General features: G+C 48.7%; 5 protein-coding genes across 5 annotated transcripts; 1 reads left to right on the forward strand and 4 right to left on the reverse strand.

Moving 5' to 3' along the window:
* Positions 1-2,561: 2,561 nt before the first annotated feature.
* ALTATR162_LOCUS3533 (uncharacterized protein) lies at positions 2,562-3,066 on the forward strand (the record flags this gene model as incomplete). Its single annotated transcript, XM_043311141.1, has 2 exons — positions 2,562-2,667; positions 2,729-3,066. 2 exons carry the CDS (start codon positions 2,562-2,564, stop codon positions 3,064-3,066), a joined length of 444 nt encoding a protein of 147 aa, XP_043167076.1.
* A 2,893-nt stretch (positions 3,067-5,959) lies between these two features.
* ALTATR162_LOCUS3534 (uncharacterized protein) lies at positions 5,960-6,919 on the reverse strand (the record flags this gene model as incomplete). Its single annotated transcript, XM_043311142.1, has 1 exon — positions 5,960-6,919. The coding sequence occupies one exon, from the start codon at positions 6,917-6,919 to the stop codon at positions 5,960-5,962; it is 960 nt and encodes a 319-aa protein (XP_043167077.1).
* Positions 6,920-9,447: 2,528 nt separating this feature from the next.
* ALTATR162_LOCUS3535 (uncharacterized protein) lies at positions 9,448-10,476 on the reverse strand (the record flags this gene model as incomplete). Its single annotated transcript, XM_043311143.1, has 1 exon — positions 9,448-10,476. The coding sequence occupies one exon, from the start codon at positions 10,474-10,476 to the stop codon at positions 9,448-9,450; it is 1,029 nt and encodes a 342-aa protein (XP_043167078.1).
* A 1,221-nt stretch (positions 10,477-11,697) lies between these two features.
* Positions 11,698-13,309, reverse strand: ALTATR162_LOCUS3536 (uncharacterized protein; the record flags this gene model as incomplete). The annotated part of the gene is made up of 6 exons (XM_043311144.1): positions 11,698-12,318; positions 12,369-12,734; positions 12,790-12,851; positions 12,905-13,056; positions 13,115-13,211; positions 13,267-13,309. 6 exons carry the CDS (start codon positions 13,307-13,309, stop codon positions 11,698-11,700), a joined length of 1,341 nt encoding a protein of 446 aa, XP_043167079.1.
* Positions 13,310-17,706: 4,397 nt separating this feature from the next.
* On the reverse strand, positions 17,707-18,925 carry ALTATR162_LOCUS3537 (uncharacterized protein; the record flags this gene model as incomplete). The annotated part of the gene is made up of 5 exons (XM_043311145.1): positions 17,707-17,784; positions 17,858-18,024; positions 18,078-18,267; positions 18,325-18,807; positions 18,875-18,925. 5 exons carry the CDS (start codon positions 18,923-18,925, stop codon positions 17,707-17,709), a joined length of 969 nt encoding a protein of 322 aa, XP_043167080.1.
* Positions 18,926-20,264: the final 1,339 nt, after the last annotated feature.

A 20,264-nucleotide genomic window follows, 5' to 3' on the forward strand; every position in this document is an offset into this window, starting at 1 on the left:
TATTGAGTTTCCCAGTCTCGGCTGTGGGTTCTCTGACAGACCGCCATGGTCCCTGGCTCAACTTGCATACAAGCACCCGTACCCCGTCGACACCTCTGCCGCAAGGCATGCGTCGACAACACGGCTCACGGGAGTATCCGTGGGCCGAACCTATCCCTGTTGTGGGGATTTTGTATGGAATGATCCATGCGTGGATGTATCCATTTTGTGGAATTGCCACTTCGTGGCATCTTTTGCGGAAACCTATTTTGAAACCGCCCGTATGGGCAACTACTGTGTGGGAAAACCGATGCGTCGTCAAGTACCGTTTTGTGTCTGGTCTTCTTTGTTCGTTTGGAGAGCATTGGTTGATCTTTCACTGTGGGCTTTCTTCCTCTGTCTTTTGCACTTGTCGATTGAGGACATGCTGTTTGGATGGAGCGTTGGGTCTTTTTGGTTTAGCTACTACTTTTTTGTTGTGGCTTTACCGTCGCTTTTGCTTCATCCTATGGGTCCAAGGAACATGGGAATGGAAGAAAGGCTTTTATGTGGGATGCCGCTTCGGTGGCTTACTGCATGTAGCGGGGCAAACCGCTATTGCGAACCTTTGCGTTGTTTGCAAGAAACGTTTGTCTGGAGAAAAGCTGGATCGCATTTGTTCAATTTTAGGGGCGATCGCAAGAGGTGGATGGGCGGTAGAAGTCGGACCCTTGCGCCTCCTCGTGGTGCCGCCTGGATAGTCGACTGCCTTCTCTTATTGATCATGAGAGGGGTGGGAGATGAACTAGATGCTTGGGACGCATGATGTGTAAGTCTTATCTCTCTTCTTGTTACTGATTTGAGCTTGCTGGTTATGCATTGCGCTGGTGGTGTACTGCTGAGTTGGAGGTCTATGTGAAAGTAGCCTGGTGTCGCATACTTAGTCACTTCGATGATCTCTGGTGGCTTTTGAGGGAGATGGATCGCGGACGAAGAAATGTTGGAAAATATACCGTTTCGCTTCCGTTTGAGCTAGGCTCTACCTATCACACATCCAATGCACGAATAGCTTCTCATCTACACTTGTGCGAACATGTTCTCCTGCTACTTCACGCGTCGCTGACGCAAGTTTCTGATTCGAAGCAAGGCTGAAAGCATCCTTCTTCGCAAACCAGCTCTTGCCTGATATGGTTCCTGATTGGTACACGTCTCTGCTTACATGCATCATGCAAGATGCTGCATGTGTCTAATAGCCAAGTCCTTGTATGCGCAAAGCCGCACAACTAAGGATGTGCACAACTTTGCGCGTTCTCGGTAAGCACGGATACACCTTAACACGTATCTTGAGTCCATACTACGTTTGCTGTGTGGAACCACGGCCTTCTTATCAACTTCAGAGACCACAGCAACTGACATACCTGCGACTTCTACACATCACCACTATGGAGAATGCCCTCAATACATTCGACTTCGCGCGCAGGCCTGATGACACGATACAAACTTCGGCTTTTGGAGTACACTTGCGATGCAGGCATTGCGTGGAGAGCGTGATCTACTCGCTTGTGAACGGATATGTTGAGCACGTGCGCGTATGGAGATGCTGCCAATGCGGCTTCCCTGACAACCGTGTCTCCCTTTGGTTTGTGTGTTCGATGTGCGATGGAACCAACTTTCAAGACGCCTACGTCTGCCATCGTCCGACCCTCGGCCAAGTCCAGACCGAAGACGCTATAGATGATAGGCTGGCTTTTCAGACTACGCCAGTAGGTTGTATTGGTCCACCAGGGATAGAGAATTCTTTGGAAGTCTGTGCCACGGATGATTTGGTTTCAACGGTTCGGCAGAATATAGAGCCACTTGAATCATTCTTGCGCGATGAGCGGCTAGAGGAAGAAGCTGCTCTTAGTAATAAGGAAGGATATCTATCTCTGGAATTCATGCGGTATTGCGGCCTCGATAACAGCGCGGCGGAGGTGGGTCTCGATATCGAAGCCGACTTTCCAATATCGTACAGCATCGAGGAGCCAAACACCACATATCTCAGTAGCGATGCTGAAGCTATGCTGACAATTCCAAGCGAGGAGTCAGTATCAACGTTATCCACCCTGACAACTACCCGTCTGACAGCGTCCACACTCAACACGAAATCGCTTCGAAATCTTGACAGCGGCTACGGCTCCCAATGCGATACATATAGCGTAGATCAAACTTCACGCAAGCGCCCAATCGAATGTGACCGTCAGACAACACGTACTATAGTTGTCAATGATGAAGAATCAAATGTACCACTCCGCAAGAAACGTAGACGTCGCCGCCTTGATCCCCTCAATCCCGATCTCGCATGTCCCTTCTATGTGCGCAACCCCGACCGCTGCAAAAACGACTCCTGTGCCGGACCAGGCTCCATCGGTATTCATAGACTAAAGCAACACCTCGAGCGCGTGCACCTGTATCATAGCTGCGAACGATGCGGGACTAGGTTCTACGGAAATACAGCGGGGAGAGAACGCCTAACCGTACACCAGCGCAATACTCAGCCATGCCAGCTTATCGCAAAACAAAGACCGGACGTCTGGGGACTGAGCTACACCAAATTCGAGGCGATGCGGTCTAAGAAGGACGCAGCAGGGAAGCCAGAAGAGGAGCGGTGGCGCGCAATCTATCGACTCATATTTCCAGACGCCGAGGAGAAAGAAATGTCGATGCCATGTAAGTTTTTCGCGGGCGTCACCCTCGTAGTTGGTACGTTTGCTAATAATTTCTGGCTCAGATGTTAGCGAAGAAACTACGAAAAAAAGACACGACGGCCGAATCGGATTGCCGACAGAACACCAAGTTTTTGAAAATGTGTCACGAGAACTCCTCCGTGTTCTCCCTGGTCGCTTCAACGCAGCTGTTAGAAGTCGCTTACATGACGAGAGATTAAAAACGATGTGGAGTGACTTCGCGAACAATCAGTTACATGATGTACTACGAGCCACTCTCACCGAAACATGTTCCTCTGCAAACGTACCGCCACTACTAGAAAGCAAAACCAGCGAAGTAGGGGTCCGTGAGGAGCGAGACGAATTATCTTGTTTCGATATGTTGGACTTTGTAAATGATTGACGGAAAGCGGAGTTTGGAGAATCGGTCTCTTGGTACCTTGGTATGATATCGTACAAGTCTACGTAGTTCGCAACATGAGCAGAGGCAGTTTAGGAAGGAAGCTTGAAACACATGATTAGTCGCGGATAAATTGATCTGCCCGCCGCGTCATCTTCCGCTGAACGAACAGCTATAAAGTTACTACTTTGTTCGGCATACATTGTACCTACTTAGCGAGGCTAGTCCTAACCAAGGTAGGATTAGTAAACAAGGGGACGAGAGATTAGCATCCAGTAAGCACCAGCACCTAATGAGACGACTACACCGTGAGGCACTAGGACGCGTAGAGTCCTCTGAGGGAAAATGAGGCAGATTATTACAGAAAAGGCAGTAATCCAGAATGAAGTCGGAACGAAGTTGGGACGCGTATACTACCATCGCATTTACATTAGCTTTGGATTAGTTCAAGTTTCTGTCTAGTTACTTCAATCAAAACATACCGGTTTACTTCTAGCTTAGTACTGAGTTATTACTAATCTAGTTCAACGATTTCATAGAAAGTTCATGTATTGTAGAGGTATAAATGCTTTGTCTTTCTCCCAGCAAGATTACTACATCTAGAGCATACTCTCTCTTGGTGCGCCTTGACCTCGTTACTTAGCCCTACTCGTTATCCTTGAGAGCTCTTCTCTTCCCCGCATCATCCGCTAGCATCCGCTCAATCAACACTCTAAACGCTCCGTCTCGTATCTTCCCAAGAACACCGTTGACCAGACTCGCAACCCAACTAGCCTGCGCATTATGAAGCTAGTCTTCTCTCTTCTCGCGGTGGCAACGGCCATTTCGGTCAACGCCTAGTCACCCACTTTCAGGGGCTGTTTCAACATACCGTATGACGGCGGTTTACGTGGATGTGCTCCGAACCCGTGCAGCGACTTCGACTGCTTTGGGGCTTGCGCCCGCGCTGGCAGCAACGACAACCCCAATACCTACCTGCCGATTAGCAACAACCCTGTTGGCATAAATATCTGTGAATGCAGGTGCTTCCTTGCATAGGCGTTTTTGAGAAATATGGAGTTCTCACCTGCTTTGTGGGAGAAAGACTGGGGTAGAGAGCGTTCCAAATGGCTATCAGGGCGTGGAAATGGTGCGGGAAAGTAGAAGAGAGGGGGCGAGAATCTACACGAGGTTGATATGGACAGCTTACTATTGTCAAACACGCTCATTGCATGATTCACAAACATGACCACTTACGTTGCCTAGCCATTCTGATGTAGATATTACTATACGATTTTGCATCTTAGCATCTAAATGACTTTATAACCATGTCGAGACCGCGCGCGTGAACCGGCAAAAGCTGATGCCAGATCGACACTGAGTATGAAGCTACAGTATAACGTCCTCCCAGAAAGAAAATATCATTGATATGTCTAGCATCCTCTCAACCTTAGCTTCCGATCCCAAGCAGCTTCATCTCATTTTAGCTGCCGATGTGGCCAGCATTGAATCGCTCAAGTTTCTCAAGCGGTGCAACTTTCTGCGGCCCGCGCCGGATTCTGCATGAATTCAGAGTCCTCGATGTTCGCAACGCAAACTTTCCTAATGACTAGTGGTTGGAATGGTCTGGTAAGGGTTGATATTGGTGTGGTATAGAACGGGCTGAACCAGTCTTGTCTTTCTGGTGTGGAAGCTCCACTCACAACCACTGCTGCGCCCGGCCGGCGGAACTGCGGTGCAAGGTTCATGGTCACCCACCTTGGTGAGGCCAAAGCGTAGAAGAAACGCTAGGTACGCGATCAGGTGACCGTTAGCGTGCCAAGGCCAGATCTCACATATCAATTCCGCTTTGCCCGTCCCCTCCCTCACTCCTTAGCTCTCTTTGCCTTTTGGCTTAGATCAAGTGTAGTATCTGTTCTTTTTAGTTTAATCGCTGAGTAAGTTCTTCCGCCATTGCTCGTCTGGCTACCTTGCTAACTTCCAATCCAGAACGAGACCACGGTCTCATTCATGATTATCCTTATTTTTGCGCCTCGGTTGTGAGTCACTGGGCTTGCTCATACTCAGAACCATAGTGTCGCCAATATTTCACTACCTTTGGCTGACGCGAACTTTTTTCATCGGGACTTCTGGCTTGCCAGTTACTTGAGGAAGAAGCTTCTGCCTTGAAATCTGTATGCAATCAACAACGTTACTGCAATTTCATATGCGGTTGGGGTGCTTTCAAGGCTCTAGTGAGAGGACTTCCGTTGGTGAGATTGCACTAATCGCGCTGATATCCTCCTCGACATTCATCCAGCTCTTTCAAGGATATTGATGACAGTAATCGAGTGCGGCGCCGTACATCGAGACCATCGCATCGTATAGTCGCGCAGTCGCTAGTTCGCGGGTCCTGTTTTCTCGCTGCAGCAGATTATCCGCAGACTGCCGAGTGAAGCTGCACCGATAGCTCAGGCCAGACCATGACCGTGCGTACCTTACTAGTCTGACATAGTTCGAAACACTTTCCATGTCTTGTCCGTGGCGAGATTCCGCAGCAGCTTCACCACGTCGCCGAGCATGGGCTGCTGTTCGTGAGTGTCTACACATTTGTCGACGGTGGAAACTGCGCCTTATTAGATTGGGCTGAAAGTACGCCCTGTGGAAACATTGGGGTACTACATATCGTCTTAGCTTGCTGCAAGAGAACGAAGATGAACACCGTGGGCAATGTGTAGCATATCTTGTGCAAGTCAACAACATTGCTGGCCCTTCTAGTCGACCGCGTTGACCTGAGCCTTCACTTTCGAGTGAACAATACCCAAATATTGGTGCCCCGTAAGCTGTACGCGAGTCACTCGCACAAAGCCACTGCAACTCGGCGAGCTAGCTAGTCCTACTCCCCGAATTTCCTCTTCCAAACCCCGTCTGCGAAAGTTTAAAGCCTTTCTAATCTACTCTCCATCATTAACAGACACCCAGTTTTCTCAATATTGTAATCTAGTTGCTGGTTGAGATCACATATGCCAGTGAAGCTGTGATGAGTGTAGAGATCTACGCCCGCACTGCTGAATGCACGGCGCAGCCTCTCCTGGAATGCTGCAGCGTAGAGTGGCCGGAACTCTTCGGTACGGCGAAGATGTGTCTGCAAGAAGTTCTTTACTCTATGTTGGTAGATGTTGCGTTCATCTGCGATAGACTTCGTGCGTCCGTTTGATCCCTTTTCCGACGATTCTGAATCGGCAATCTTGGTGGCGACGGCTTGCAATATCTCACTTACGCCTTGCTCTCCAAGTTCATAAAAGGACGGGCCTGGATGCTTTCGCCGTACATACATCTCTTCCGCGAACAGCGCATCCATCAACACCTTCCAGTCGCATGTGATTCGGCGCCTGGGAAGATCCTCTAGCTCTCCCGTAGGAGGATAGTAATTCAATTTGCGCGTCTCCAAACTACCGACGAAGATATAACGTCCATCTCCAGTTTCAAACCAGATGGCCTGCCCAAGCTTCGCATGGGGCGTATCCTTCACCCATAAGCGATAGTCATCGTAATTCAAAATCCACTGGGCTTCTCTCAACCACTCCGTGCTCGTGAGATTGTCGGAAGTGTCTGAGTGGCTCAATTGAAGGATTAGCGAACGCGTTGAAGATTCTGGGTCGATGGAGTGTTCGTCTGTGGTAGCTAGCACAGAAGATCCTACTCGGCCATAAGCCACTTTGTACCACTCGACGCGAAGGATTGGGAGGTAAGTTGCTCGAAAGATACGCTCGCCTTCTTTCCTCCAGGCACGTGACACTTTTCGGCATGTAACCCATATCGTAAATGGGTCATCGACGTTTTGGAGGATATGGGCCCATAGCTCGGCTGGAAGATGGGGTACGGACGTATCGGCCATTACTGATTGTTTGCAATAAAAACAAATGCTATGGCCCGGAGTGTTATGTGAGATTGAGAAAGCAGAATGTTATATCGTGGAATGCGGGATATTTATGTAGCATAGATGAGAGTTGCAGCCTAATACCGTGTCCGTGCACGCAGTGGGCTGGGTTGCGCAACGCTCTACCCTAAAACAGTATCTTACGTACACTAAACACGCTATATCTTCTTTTGCATACTCTGTATTCGGTCTTTCACTGGAGCTACTGTATGCAGCTATGGCTAATGCTGCTTGCGCTACGTCGGATCGCCTCTCCCAGCATGAGTAACACAACATCTGTCATAGTGATGGTGTCGCTCTATCATAGTGCCTCTTCGAAATATAAGGTGCCTTGGTCATTATTCATGGGTTGATCCGATCGCTACCTTCGGCGTGGTGCAACAGTACATGTATTTGTGATGAACATAGCATCGGGATCTCGGGCAATGCGCGCATGCATGCTAATCTCATCAAGTATTCGGCTTCAGCATCGAACAATCTACCTCTTGTTACCCTGGCCCGGCACTGTATTTGTTAGTCAGTTGTATATAGCTAATGGACCTTCTAAATGCAATTTATGTCCCTGGCATATCATGATTGCCGCCCCCCATGCAGCCCATATCCCACCAATCCTCGTTCCAGTTACGGCCAATGAATTCGTTCTCCATTGTCCATACGAACCCAAGTGGATCGAGATCGCCGTCCGTAGTCATTGGAAAATCATGAACCATATCAAAGGCCATTAGATCAATATCTGAGAGGGCTATACTCCTGATGCTGGTGCTGAGTTCATTGGGCCTTTGTTATGTGCCACTCTAGCTGTTGGACTGCTCTTTCAGACACCCAGACTTCCTGCGCCAGCGACTATCTTGTATGGTCAGTGACACTTTTTTAAGCGTTTTGGTGGTCTCTGTAAAAGGCTTAAGATCCGGGTGCAAGGTTTTGCTGAAGTGCTCCGTTATCTCGCCAATACCATCTAGCTGATGTACATCCTCTTCCCACTGGTTAGGATTGGTACAAGCCATGATGTGTTCGGAGAGTGTAAATATAGCCCAGAAGGGATATAAGTTCATGAAGCTGTGTCGAGTTAATAAATCTCAGGTCATTGATCTGAAAGATTACCCCTAGACGTTTCGGAGGCCAATTGATCTTGTGGCAACAACGGAACTTGTGTAAGATGCTTTGATGCCCCATACGACTGGCCGATTGAAGACCGCTAGATCAGAGAAGGACCAAAAAATGGACTTGCTGAATAAACTAATTCTCGGGAACAGGCCTGTTGTCAGAACGCAGCCCTGCACTACTACGCTAAGCAACTAAAAAGGTACGTATGATCAGTGAACTACTGATCATGGTGCAGGACAGTATATATCGTCCGTTAAGCCTGACGCCTGTCTCGATTGCTTGAGTCATTGTACTAGACATCAAGCACGATGCCGACCATCTTTCTTGCTGCGCGTATGGTCGGGGCGTCGACGTCGTCGATTTTGTCAATACGATTCGCCAGCTTCTTCAGACCACGATCATGCGATGTATCGAAACAGGCGTACACCTCAGGATTCTTATTCTTCTTTGTACAAACGCCTTTGTGGAGAGTATTCTGAGAAGACTTAGCCCTTCTTCAACGTCACTGTGGCTCCAAGCAGTCGCTACCTTCGTGCTACGAAAGTTGGCGGGAGCTCTTTGAGCACATTTATGCCGACGTCCAGGTTCATGATCCTGAGCGTGATTTCCACAATGCGCTTTTCGAAGGAGGTCTTCGACCAGGCAAAGATGCATTGCGGTATCGATTTGATAGGTGTTTGGGATGCATCGATGCCACAATACCAGTGGAGTGGGGAGTCAGACATTCAACGGATGTGACGATCTGGTTCTGGGGAACATACTACTCCAAGGGCTTGACTCATCAAGAGAAGACATGCTTGAAAGGTTGGAACGAAGGTTTTGCGGCGTTTGTCCGTGGGGAGACTGATAATTGGGGAACGCACACACCACTCGAGATGAGGCGCTGGAGAGGCGACGGTGAAACAGATATTTGGGAAGACGAGAGGTGGCAGGAGGGAGTGGACGTTTGGAAGCTCGTTAATGACGATGCGCAAAAAGCTTCCACGTGGAAAACCGAACATCCGGAAGGATACTGGTATCTACAGACGAAATCCGAGTTGGAAGAAAGTCCTGCGTAGTGATTTTTGGACTCGACTGCTTTAACAGACTTGATCGTTATGTTACTTAGCTCCGTTTGATGGACGTTTGTATCGGAACAAGATATCTTCATCATTGTTACACGGTATAGAAACAACAACAAAGCAAGATGAAGCTACAGGAATGTGACAGCTAGATAAGGTCGAGAACAAGTAGTATTGATGGAACTGGGAGCTAAACCCATTTTCAAAAAAGATATGTAAGGGTAATCCGAGATGGAGGAATGGCGAAACAACTCTATGAAAAAAGGGCCGGCTTCCCTGAGCATCAGTCTCTTCTAAATCCAGTAAGTGCCAGAGCAAATATCAAGCTAGTCGCAGCTCCGATGGAATGCCTTGCTTCTCTTCATCTGTCAGGGCGATATCAAATATCTCCTTTAGTGCCTTGATGCGCTCTTCTTCAGTTTTACATTCTTTCACGATCTTCCGGTCAAGGCCGATGCTCTGTTTTATACCGCCCTCAAAAAGGGTCATACTGCCAACAATCTCCTCGCCAGCCTTGTCCATGAGCATCCTGGTACTTGTAACATATTTTGTGAAGAAAGAGCTTGGATGCGTGGATGTGTACCACGACATGATCTCGTAGTCTTGCGGTAGGAACTCTGTCTCAGTAAAACAATAAACCGGAGTCCATTGATTCTCCCCACCGTGGACTGGACTGTAGCAGATGTCATAGCACCAAAGGTTGTTTGAATCGGTCCCATATGATTCCGCTATGGCGCGTTGCTGAACTCGTATCCTGCGGGGGCTAACGCTGACTGTTTCAAATCCATCTTGCAAGGGATAGGGTAGATTGGGACCCATGGCTCCCATTCCAATGTCTGCCACGTACCATGCACCATCAAATTGTACGAGATTGAGCATATGGTTCCACCCATCATAAGTCGAAGCTTGGTTACGGCGAACCTCTGGGTAAGGGCTCATTGCTCGGGAAACGCGGCCTCCGCAGTTACGTACCTCGAAGCCAAGCGAGCGGAGGACTGTTGCAAAGAAGGTATTGTTTTCCATGCATCGGCCCCCACGACGCTGCTTGACGATCTTGACATAGAGGTCTGGGATCTTAAGAGTAACCGTTTTATGGGCGGAATAATGGAGTTCGAGATTCTCAAAGGGGACGTTACAGGTGTGGTATCTGATGAGAGCTTTTAAAAAAGGAAGACCGTGTTGTTTGGTTGCAGCCAAAGTCTTGTCTGAGAGAACTGGCGAGTCCAGATATCTCTGAGGGAGATTAATTCGCTGAAAATAATCTTGTAACTCGATGACACTGAAGCGTGGCCGCTCCTCATTGATGACCGGGAGTTGGGTAAGGCGCGAAGGCACGGAATCGTCCGGCATGATAGATGTGGTCGCAGAATGGCTTGGGATTACGAGTGTCGACCTTCGTCGAAGTTAAGATATAGGGTGGTGATCGCGGAAGGCTGTTATATGTCGGATGTTGTGATCACATGTCGCCGCGGAATTCCTACTGCCGGCTCGTCACTCCTGGTGGAGGACTACGGTATTACATGTGGGTTTAAACTATCGCTTATGTCGTTTGCCCCGCACTTGTTTGCTGATGTACGCTAACGCATGGTGCCGTTATCTTCCTCATCGCCCCATCCCGAGGTCTTATCATTATCTCCGGAATTGCCGAATCTTGCGCGTCTTACCCGGAGCTCATGTGCTTTTGACGATCAACAGTGCCACAAGAAAAGCGCTATACCTAAACATGACTCGGGGCCACGATGCGAGCAAAACCTTGTTTGGAGTAGTCTGAGTCGTGTTCAGAGAACAATGGAGGGGGCGGTCAGGTACGGCAAACACGCGTCGAAGTCACAGTAAGTAGAGAGTCATTACCATACTTCTAACAGCTGCATCACAGTCTCAGTCCTCGCGCACACGGAGGTTCAAGAGCAGAGTAGCGTATTTGTGCTTGCTGCTGGGATTTTCGACCAGAAATGCGATGTCGCGGCAATACATTTCCTCAAAACCAGGAACAATAGGGTGCAGAAGGTCTGAGGCCGGAAATTTGCTCATGTGGCTTGTTTTGTCGATAATGAACACCTTGACAGTGCTTCTTGTCTTCGGAATATGGAGCTCGGGGGTTGCGAGCGCTTGCCATCTTTGCACTGATCGTAAGAATGTCCTCAGCAGTCTGGGCAGAAGTCGAACACCGTTGGCACAGATTGCTCACTTATGCCTGTTTTCTCGGTTCTAGCATAAGACGTAGAGGGAAAGGGGGATACGTATATCGATAGATGGGGAATTCCGGGTGTTATTCTGCGCCAAGCGATCAGCAATAGCATGCGCTGACTGACAAGCAAGGCAATTAGACGGGGAAGTAACCCCCTGCACCTGATATGATTAGGTGGACCCTACATATTACTATCAGCTTGACACATTCCTTTCCGTCCTGGGCAGTTTCTTGCTCTCGCCGAGAGCCTGACACTACAGCTGTTCCATCAACTACTAATGCGACTATAGTCACTTTGATTGTCAGTTGGCAAAAGTTCAAAGACGTTCAAAGTCTAATTCGAACGCGAATGTTTGGTTACTTTTGTGTATGATATATTTGTGTTACATAGCTGCTTTGATGGGTCCACGCTCTGACGCCGCCATTTGAATCCTGGACAAAGCTTTGTCCACATCTTCTTGGATATCATGGAACCATAACCAATTGAACCGACCTTGTTGCAGCATGGGAAGAATCTTGTTCATATCGTCTCCCACCTCCTCATGCTGGAAGAAGATCATGCGTGCCACCTCTGCAGCCTGTTCCAGCTGCTTCTGAGCACGTGGTCGTCGCACCAAATCGTACTCATTCAAACCTGCGATAATCTCTGGTTGTAAGACCTCATCTCCTTTAGACATTTTGGCAATCTCAGTTAGTACATTCGACAGAACCAAGGCATCCTCTAAGCCTTGAGCAGCACCCGCAGCCTGGAATGGTAGAGACGCATGGGCGTTGTCGCCCAAAAGCGCCACGCGGCCACGATAGTACGTGGAGGTTTTCGGATGATGGAAGAATCCCCACCGAATAGGGTCGGCCATGGTTAACAATTGTCGGAAGCGGTCGTCAGCCCCCGGCCCTTCAAAATCAGCCATCATGGCTTCATGTGAGACTCTTTCTGTTACAGACTCGTTGAGCCTCCACCTTTGTTCGTCCGTCACGCATAGAAGATAGTTGAACTCCTGCGCCTAGGTAGCTTGTGACTATAGCTGACGTCATTCATGGAAAGTTAGCTTACCTGTCCTTCCGAAATTCGATAAGTAACAGCGCTGCGTTTGTAACCAAAGTAGAACTTAGCGACATCGGTGAGATCTCCAAGGATGGCCTCTGCATCAGCTATCGGGATAACAGCTCTGTAGCAATATGCATTTGCATAAACAGGAGCGACTTCGTTGGGGAACTGCGGTTTCAACACGTGCTCGCGCACTGTACTCTTTATCCCATCAGCGCCAACAAGGACACTGGTTTCCGCGACAGCCCCATCTGCAAATATGAGGATGACCTTGGACTGATGCTGCTCGATATCGACAAGACGCTTGCTAAACCGGACATTCTCAATTGGAATAAAGCTGGTCATGATCTCAAGCAGCGTCTTGCGGTGTGCCTGTTGGAAGTCAGCGGGACTAGAATATACAATGACAAGTCACGAAGCCACGAACCGATTTACGATTGAAATCAGGGTGACCCCACGCTGACTTGCCGTACCACGGTTGATTTTGGCCTACAAATGCCGGTTACTGAGAGAGCACAATGTGGATCAAGAAGGGTGCATACCGAGACCGTTTTCGAGAAGCATGCCCTCAAAGAAAACGTCCTGAGCATCGGCACGTTTGTTTCCAACGCAAATCTTCTCATACAAGGGTCGGAAGCTAGGCTCGATTAGATCCATCGCCCTCAGGCCGTTAGGAGCGAAGCCTATGCCAGCACTATTACAGACTCAGCAGTGAAGCTCTCCATGCAAAGCATCATATCAGGACAGCTAACCCCACAGCAGAATACTCTTTCGCTTCTTCATAGAGTATAAATGGTATTCCTTTCTTGTGTAGCCCCATGGCCAGTGCGAGGCCTCCAATCCCGGCACCTGGGCCTCATATTAGATAGACTGGGTAAAGCTGTACGCATCGTCTCAAACATACCGACAATGGCGACGTTAAAGTCGTTAGCCTGTGTTCCAACCATAGTGAAAGACAATCAGCTGTGTCGACAAGAGTACAGTTATAGCGGGCTTGGTATCATCGACGTTATTCTGCTGTTCTTCGCTAGTATTTGGTGTCTGATAGGCTTTTTGTTCGTTCAAATTCGTTGTAGTTATATTCGAGAATGGAGGTGTCTTCCACAAGGTGGTTGCGTGTAGGAAGAGGTTGTCGGTTCGTGATGTTATCCCGCCTTCCCCCAGACTACCGCTAGACTCCGCTTCGTGCTAATCTCATTGGTGCACAGATAACACCTTCCCCACCTGCCTCTGGCAATCGAGGTCCACTCTATTCTTGAAGCGGAACTCCCGGCCTGCTTTTCCCGGTGCTGCTCTCACCCACATCCTCCAAGTTATGGCGGATTCCGAGCATGCCCCGGAAACGACTGGCTCGACAAGCAAACGTCGGCGCATTGCTCTGGCGTGCAATGCATGTCGTATGCGCAAGTCCAGGTACCCACCACTCACCCCGCAGGACCCGAGAGGTCATGTTTGATTGACGTATTCCTCATGTCAGGTGTGATGGACAACGTCCATTGTGTTCGTCTTGCCAGGCGCTTGGCATTGTCTGCCAATACGAGCCCACGGAGGCTGCCGCCAATGTTCTGGTGCGCAAGGAGCATCTCTCAGATCTTGAACAACGTGTCGCTGCCAACGAACGCATGGTGCAGCGTCTTGATCAATTGTTTAAAGACCATCTTTCGGATTGTGCCCGCGCGAGTGTTTCGCTTGGCCGGCAAGAGTCCGTGCAGAATCAAGACCTTCACCATCGCGCCAATGAAATAGAGGAGCCGCGGAACGAAGATGCATCACCAAATGGCATGGCTATGACTTTCATGGAGGAACGCACATCAGCTTTTTTTGGCGAGTCATCTAACATGAACTTTGCCCGTCTCCTCATCCGCGCAGCGGCTGCTGTCAATCCATTTGCGCAAGCTGTGCAGACTAGGGCAGACGGGGACCACACTCTGGCTGAGATCAACATGACGAGACTATCCCATGTGCAGTTGTCTCCCTCTTCACACATTTCGGAAACTTCCATCACCACCTTGCCATCAATCGAAGTTATGGACTGCCTGCTTGACGTATATTTCAACACATGTGGCGTGGTGTTCCCTTTCATCCACGAGCAGATGATGAGAAGAACCTACGCCGAGTGCAAGGCCAATGGATTTGTTAGGGCTCGCAGGACTTGGCTTGGTACTCTCAATATGATGCTTGCCATGGCCAGCAAGTTCGACCAGTACGGCGACGATACAACATCAGCAGAAAGCCGCCACGATAGATCAAATCTCTTCTACAACAGAGGTGTGGGCCTCTGCGGGGAGCTATCGACGCGTGTAATTAGCCTTGAGATCGTGCACTACTTGGCTTTGGTCGTACTGTTCTGTAAGGGTACGCAGAGGTCTGCCCAAGCTTGGAACACACACGGTCTTCTTGTTCGTTCGGCGATCGCCCTTGGACTGCATAGCAACAGGTGCAGGGAAACTCTGGATACACATACAGCAGAATCAAGGCGCCGGACCTGGTTGGTCATATATGGATTAGACAAATTGCTGAGTATGGTATTTGGTCGACCTGCAGCCATCTCAGACGAATTGATGACCACTCAAAAGCCTACGACTTGGCAATCTCGAACGGCTTTAGACAATGCGAACGACGCCATAGATTTGCCAGGTCAATTTTTAGCTGTATCATTCTGGTTGTATCAGATCATGAGTAAATCTCTCATCAAACAGTATGGTGCCAATATGGAGAACGAGGACCTTGAGCCTGACGAATTGGCCTCGCTGCAGGCCTCGGGCGAGTTTCGAAAGATGCTTCGATCCTGGACTTTGCAATTACCTCCCTATCTTCAACTTTGCGAACCTGCCTCCGAGATGCTTTCCGAGAATACTCAGATCAACCGATTACGTGTGATTTTATCGCTCCGATACCACAATGTTACTATACTCGTCCACAGGCCCTTACTCAGCACTGCCATACGCAATATATTTCGCGTGGACATCCCCTCGGACCAGACACTACCATACCTGATGCAACCTGTGATGGCTGAGGCCCAGGAATGTCTGCAGTCCGCCGAAAGTACTATCGAAATAGTGCATACGGTCTTAGCCGCTGACCCAACTAGCAAGAACAATCTTGGCGTGGGATTCTTTACACTGTATTACGGTACGTCACAATCCGTTGTCTGTTTTTCTACGTTACTAATACCAGCTTTCCATAGTCTTTACGGCAGCGTTAGTGATAAGCGGCCGCTTATTGTGGGCCAAGCGCGGGCAAGCCACTCCAGATGATGCTGCTGTACATCACCTACAATCACTACTCGATAAAGCGGAGATTATCTTCCAAAAGCTCAAAACTTACGATCCCCTGGTCTTGAGTTGTTCTAGATACATTCGTAATCTATCCGAAGTGTACTCGCAAGGTCAGTATGCCTATGTAAAACTCTCATTATGCATAAGAGACCCATGCTGATCAGTTTTGGACTATATCTAGTCTCCTCAGGGAACCACCATGGTCCTACCTCAAGTCCATCGGCCGAGCTCTCTCAAAATTCTCACCTTTTTACGAACAATACTTTGGATACTATGCAACTCGATACAGAAGGCTTTGAAGCCTTTGGGTTTCTGACTTCGGAAACGTTTGATCCATCACTCTTTTCAAGCTTGGGGCTGAATCTGGGTGCACCTTTCCCCGGAGACTCCACCTAGCTGTGCTCCCCTACGATATCGAGCAAAAGTAGATTGATCAGTGCGCAGAAACGGTACACATTATTTTGAGCACAGAATGTGCACGAATATTCTGATAGCTTATAAGACGTAGTTTTGCGAGAAGGGGGCAGAATGCCGTTATTGGACTCCAGTAAATCGTATTCAGATCCGAGAAGCGGCGAGAGAAGCATAACAAGTGGCACCCGATCGCGAAGATGATGGTCTTTCTATAAAGTTACAGAGCAAAAAGGACAAAAGCTATTCTTGTGCTCGCGATTGTACCAGCTCAACTGATTATAAAGACTGCTTAAGAAGAAGGCCCTGGCGCATTCTGCTTGCCGCAAGTTGCATCATTGCGTGCGCGGCTGCTGATTGCCTCATGAGCTTCATCAAGACAAATACATGGATCTGCCATTTAGCCTTGATTATGGCAATATCAACTCCCACGTTCTGAAGGCGATGCCCAAAAGCTATCCCTTCATCAAATAGAGTATCTACAGCAGTTAAGATTATGGTTGGCGGTGGGAATTTGGCAAGGACATCATCCGATAGATAGTACAAAGGAGACGCCAGTGGAGTTTCTTGGTCCTTCTCATCTGGTATGCATGTGTTAATCATCCAATCCATGGTCTCTGCTGGAGAGAATAATCCATCCTCGAATGTTTTGTATGATTCCCTCGCGCTGTGTGTGTTTGTAACTGTAACTGGGTAGAACAAGATCATCTGACCGATTTTGGCCCCTAATCCCCGTTCAATCAACATTTGCATCATTGCAATAGACATGTACGACTGAGCGATTGTACGAAAGGTTCAGAACAGGTACCGGTTTGCGCCGTGGTCCAGCGATGCACATGTCGCGCCATTCTACTACGAGATCCTGAAGGCCTGGGAACGCAATGGAAATTTCATGCAGAACGAAGAGTTCTCCGTGCACTTCCCTGACTCAGTTTTCGGTGACGATCTTCGGGTTCTTGCACCAGTTGTTAGATATGCAGAGCAGGACATGAGTCGGAGCTGGACCAGCCCACTAGTTCCGTTCTGTCATCATGAGTTCAGGAACTCCTCGTCAGCATAAGATGGTTATGGGGAGAATTCACGTTTTTTTAAAGCCATCTAGACTTTACTCGATTCGCAATACTGTATGATATTATGGATCGATATCTCAACCTTGCATGGCCTCAAACATGGAACTCGTAACGGTCTGCATGGTTGGGAGTCACACATAGAATTGCTGGCTAAGGCGGCTTATAAAACAGAAAGGACCCACTATGTGCTCATGCATGTCCAAAGTTGACCAGATACTTACCTACGAACGGCTGACCCATGAGGCGCACTCTGAAGGGCCGATCAGTGAGCTATGAGATTCCGCAGGATCTTGAAGTCGTGTCGGGAATAAAGTGTAACTCGATGGGTAAGGTAAACGAGAAGGAGCTGATACCTACAGTCTTTGGAGACGCTGAGAGCAACAGAAGAAGAAGCATCAGCACAAAACAGAACAAAAGAACCGAAACATAGTGTTCACTAGAATAGCATTATATATCGAGACCATCGGGTGTACAAATTTCAGCGTCAACACTTTGAATAGATTTCTACATGGTTTAGCTATCAGAAGAATCAGGTCTCCATAAAGTATACAACTAGGCCGGTTCCAGATATCCTAGCTCTACGTATCAGGCACTCTCCATATGAGACAAGAGATCCTCACCCTTAACGTAGGTCTCCCATGTCTTCAGCTCGAGTCCTTCAATCTACATTGTTTGTTAGCTAGATCAGTCTCCCTCCACTCTTTCTAAGGGTAAATAGAATGACTGATATACATACCTGATTTGCCTGCACAAACTCGGGTCTGTCATAGATCATTCCGCATCCGTCAAATAACATCAGCTGCTCAGTAAAGTCCAGCGCGGTGATGGGTGGCATGTGCGCTTCGAGGGCGGTCCGAAATTGCAACTCCGAGATCTGCTCGTATCGGACAGGAATACCGTGATCTTTTTGGTTGGTCAGTCCTACGTCAAAAAATAGTTCAACAGACTTATCATACGCTTTGATAAAACTTCAAGCTTTGCACCTTCGCTGATGGCTTGGGAATAGAATGCGATTGTACGCTTGTAATATTCTGTGTTGTGCGTTACGACTTGATATACCAGCTTACCAGTGTCGGCGATTGACACGTTCGGTAGAGGCGTATCAGCTGGCAGCGGAAACGATCGCACATATACGCCGTCGCTTTGCTTGTTTTGATCAGCTTTGTACTTCGACGGTGCCTTCAATGTGGAGGAAGAACTTACTTTTACCGGTAGATACGAGCGGGGATTAGTTGTACAATTCTCAAAGTAGTTCGGAAACAGTATCACCGTAGTCCTTGCCCAAAGGTCTGGTTTTGACTCGCGAATATAGTCGGTGACAGCCGCCTTACTCTGCCAGTGATAGATATGGGTATATCTTCCTTCAGATATAGCTCTCCCGTCTGGAAGTCCGGCCCATACAAGATGTTCGAGCTGAGGCAGGCCTGCCGCAATATCCGCCATGGCCTTTCCTTGTTCATATTCCACGTCAAAGGACATAGCTTGCCAGAAATCTGTCATGGCGTAGATGACATGAGCACCCTGAAATGCGTTTGACAGACTGGCAAAGTCATTCGCATCGGCTTGGACGACCTCCACGCCCTGTTCTGATAAGGCTTTCGCTTTTGAAGAATTCGGATCTCTCGTAAGACCGCGAACTCGATACTCGAGAGGCTTCTGAAGGAATTCCTGGACAACGGAGCTGCCCTGTAGAGAGTCAGTTACGGTACCTGAAGGCGTCTTTACACAGTAACAGTTAATGAGGAGAGCTTACTTGTTTACCAGTCGCGCCTACAACTACAACAGTCTTTTGTAGGCCAGACATCCTTTCACTGTCAGTGGTAATATAGCCTGGTCAACTGATATCAGGAAAAGGATTGTTCCTCGATATCCTGGGAAGAGCTATGTTGTTAGAATTCGAAAGGAAAGACAAGCACGAAAGGAAGCTTGACTCGATACTATAGTAGCACACTGTCAGTATCCGTGCAACGTGAAAACGACTTTGACGTACCTGGGTATGACTTTTGTAATCGATCAAGCAGGTGAATATGTATGACGGGAATACCCGTCGCTATCGATACCGAAAAATTCATCTTTGATGACATAATCAGCAGAAAAAGCGGCTAACATACGAAGCGGAACGAATTCCCATGCTTAGCGGGATATCCGGAACGGATGTGTGGCTCGACGGGATCTCCGGAACTTCGGCTGGAGGTTGGCGGCCCTCGGTGGGTACTTCACTTCAACCGCACAAATCAATTTCTGGACGCAGTGACAAAAGTTCACGTCCGACCGCTGTTACGCAATCCCAAGAAAATTTCCTCCGTCTTGTGGGCCTAGGGCTCTTTATGATCCAACAGGATGGGCTATGCTCGCTGATTACTCCTCACCTGCCCTCCATTTGCGATCACCGGATGTAAGAGGCTGAAGCCTTGGTTAGTAGTACTTGGCCTGTGGCCTTCGTTATAGCTGGTTGGGATAGGCTGCAACCCTCGGAGCGTTGTCGGGGCTTCATCGGCGCTCCACGGACCCTTAGAAGTTTCTCGAACCTAGCACTACGTGATACATAGACTCAGCGCAAGCGTAGTGTAGCTTCTCTATCGAATTCATTACTGTTATACCTGCACTTATGGTCAACCCATCGCACCCTTACAATTGAATTCGATCCTTCTGTAGCATCCGCTACGTCGAACTAGCCTCTTTGGAGTAACCTCCATAGCAGTGACGACCGAAGCCCCCTAGAGCTACATCTAGACGGACGCCTTTAGAGCGATATATTGAAGATACTGAGTGATCAAAGAACCGATCTCAGTTAAGCCGTTTCGAACCCACCGAGGGTTAACGAAGAGCACTTGCAACTGGCTGCAGTGCTACACAGCTTGGTACACGTACAAGCACCCGAAATATAGAACGGTCCACCGAGGATCGTTGGATAAGCCGCCATCGTCGCGGACATTAGGCAGCACCAGAAACCGAGAAAGGTCTACCGAAGACCGTTAGATAAGTCCACTACTCAAGGCGTGGCCCAAGAAATCGACCTACCTACACTGGCACAATGGCAGCAGCGGATGCCTCTGCAGTAGGGCTGGCAGTACAGATAACGCAACTGTACCACGACGGTGTAAGCAATGAGGAGATACGAGGATCTCTCCAGAACCTATAAG

The sequence above is a fragment of the Alternaria atra genome, assembly GCF_907166805.1.
Source record: "Alternaria atra isolate CS162 genome assembly, contig: 22, whole genome shotgun sequence".
Lineage (NCBI taxonomy): Eukaryota > Fungi > Ascomycota > Dothideomycetes > Pleosporales > Pleosporaceae > Alternaria > Alternaria atra.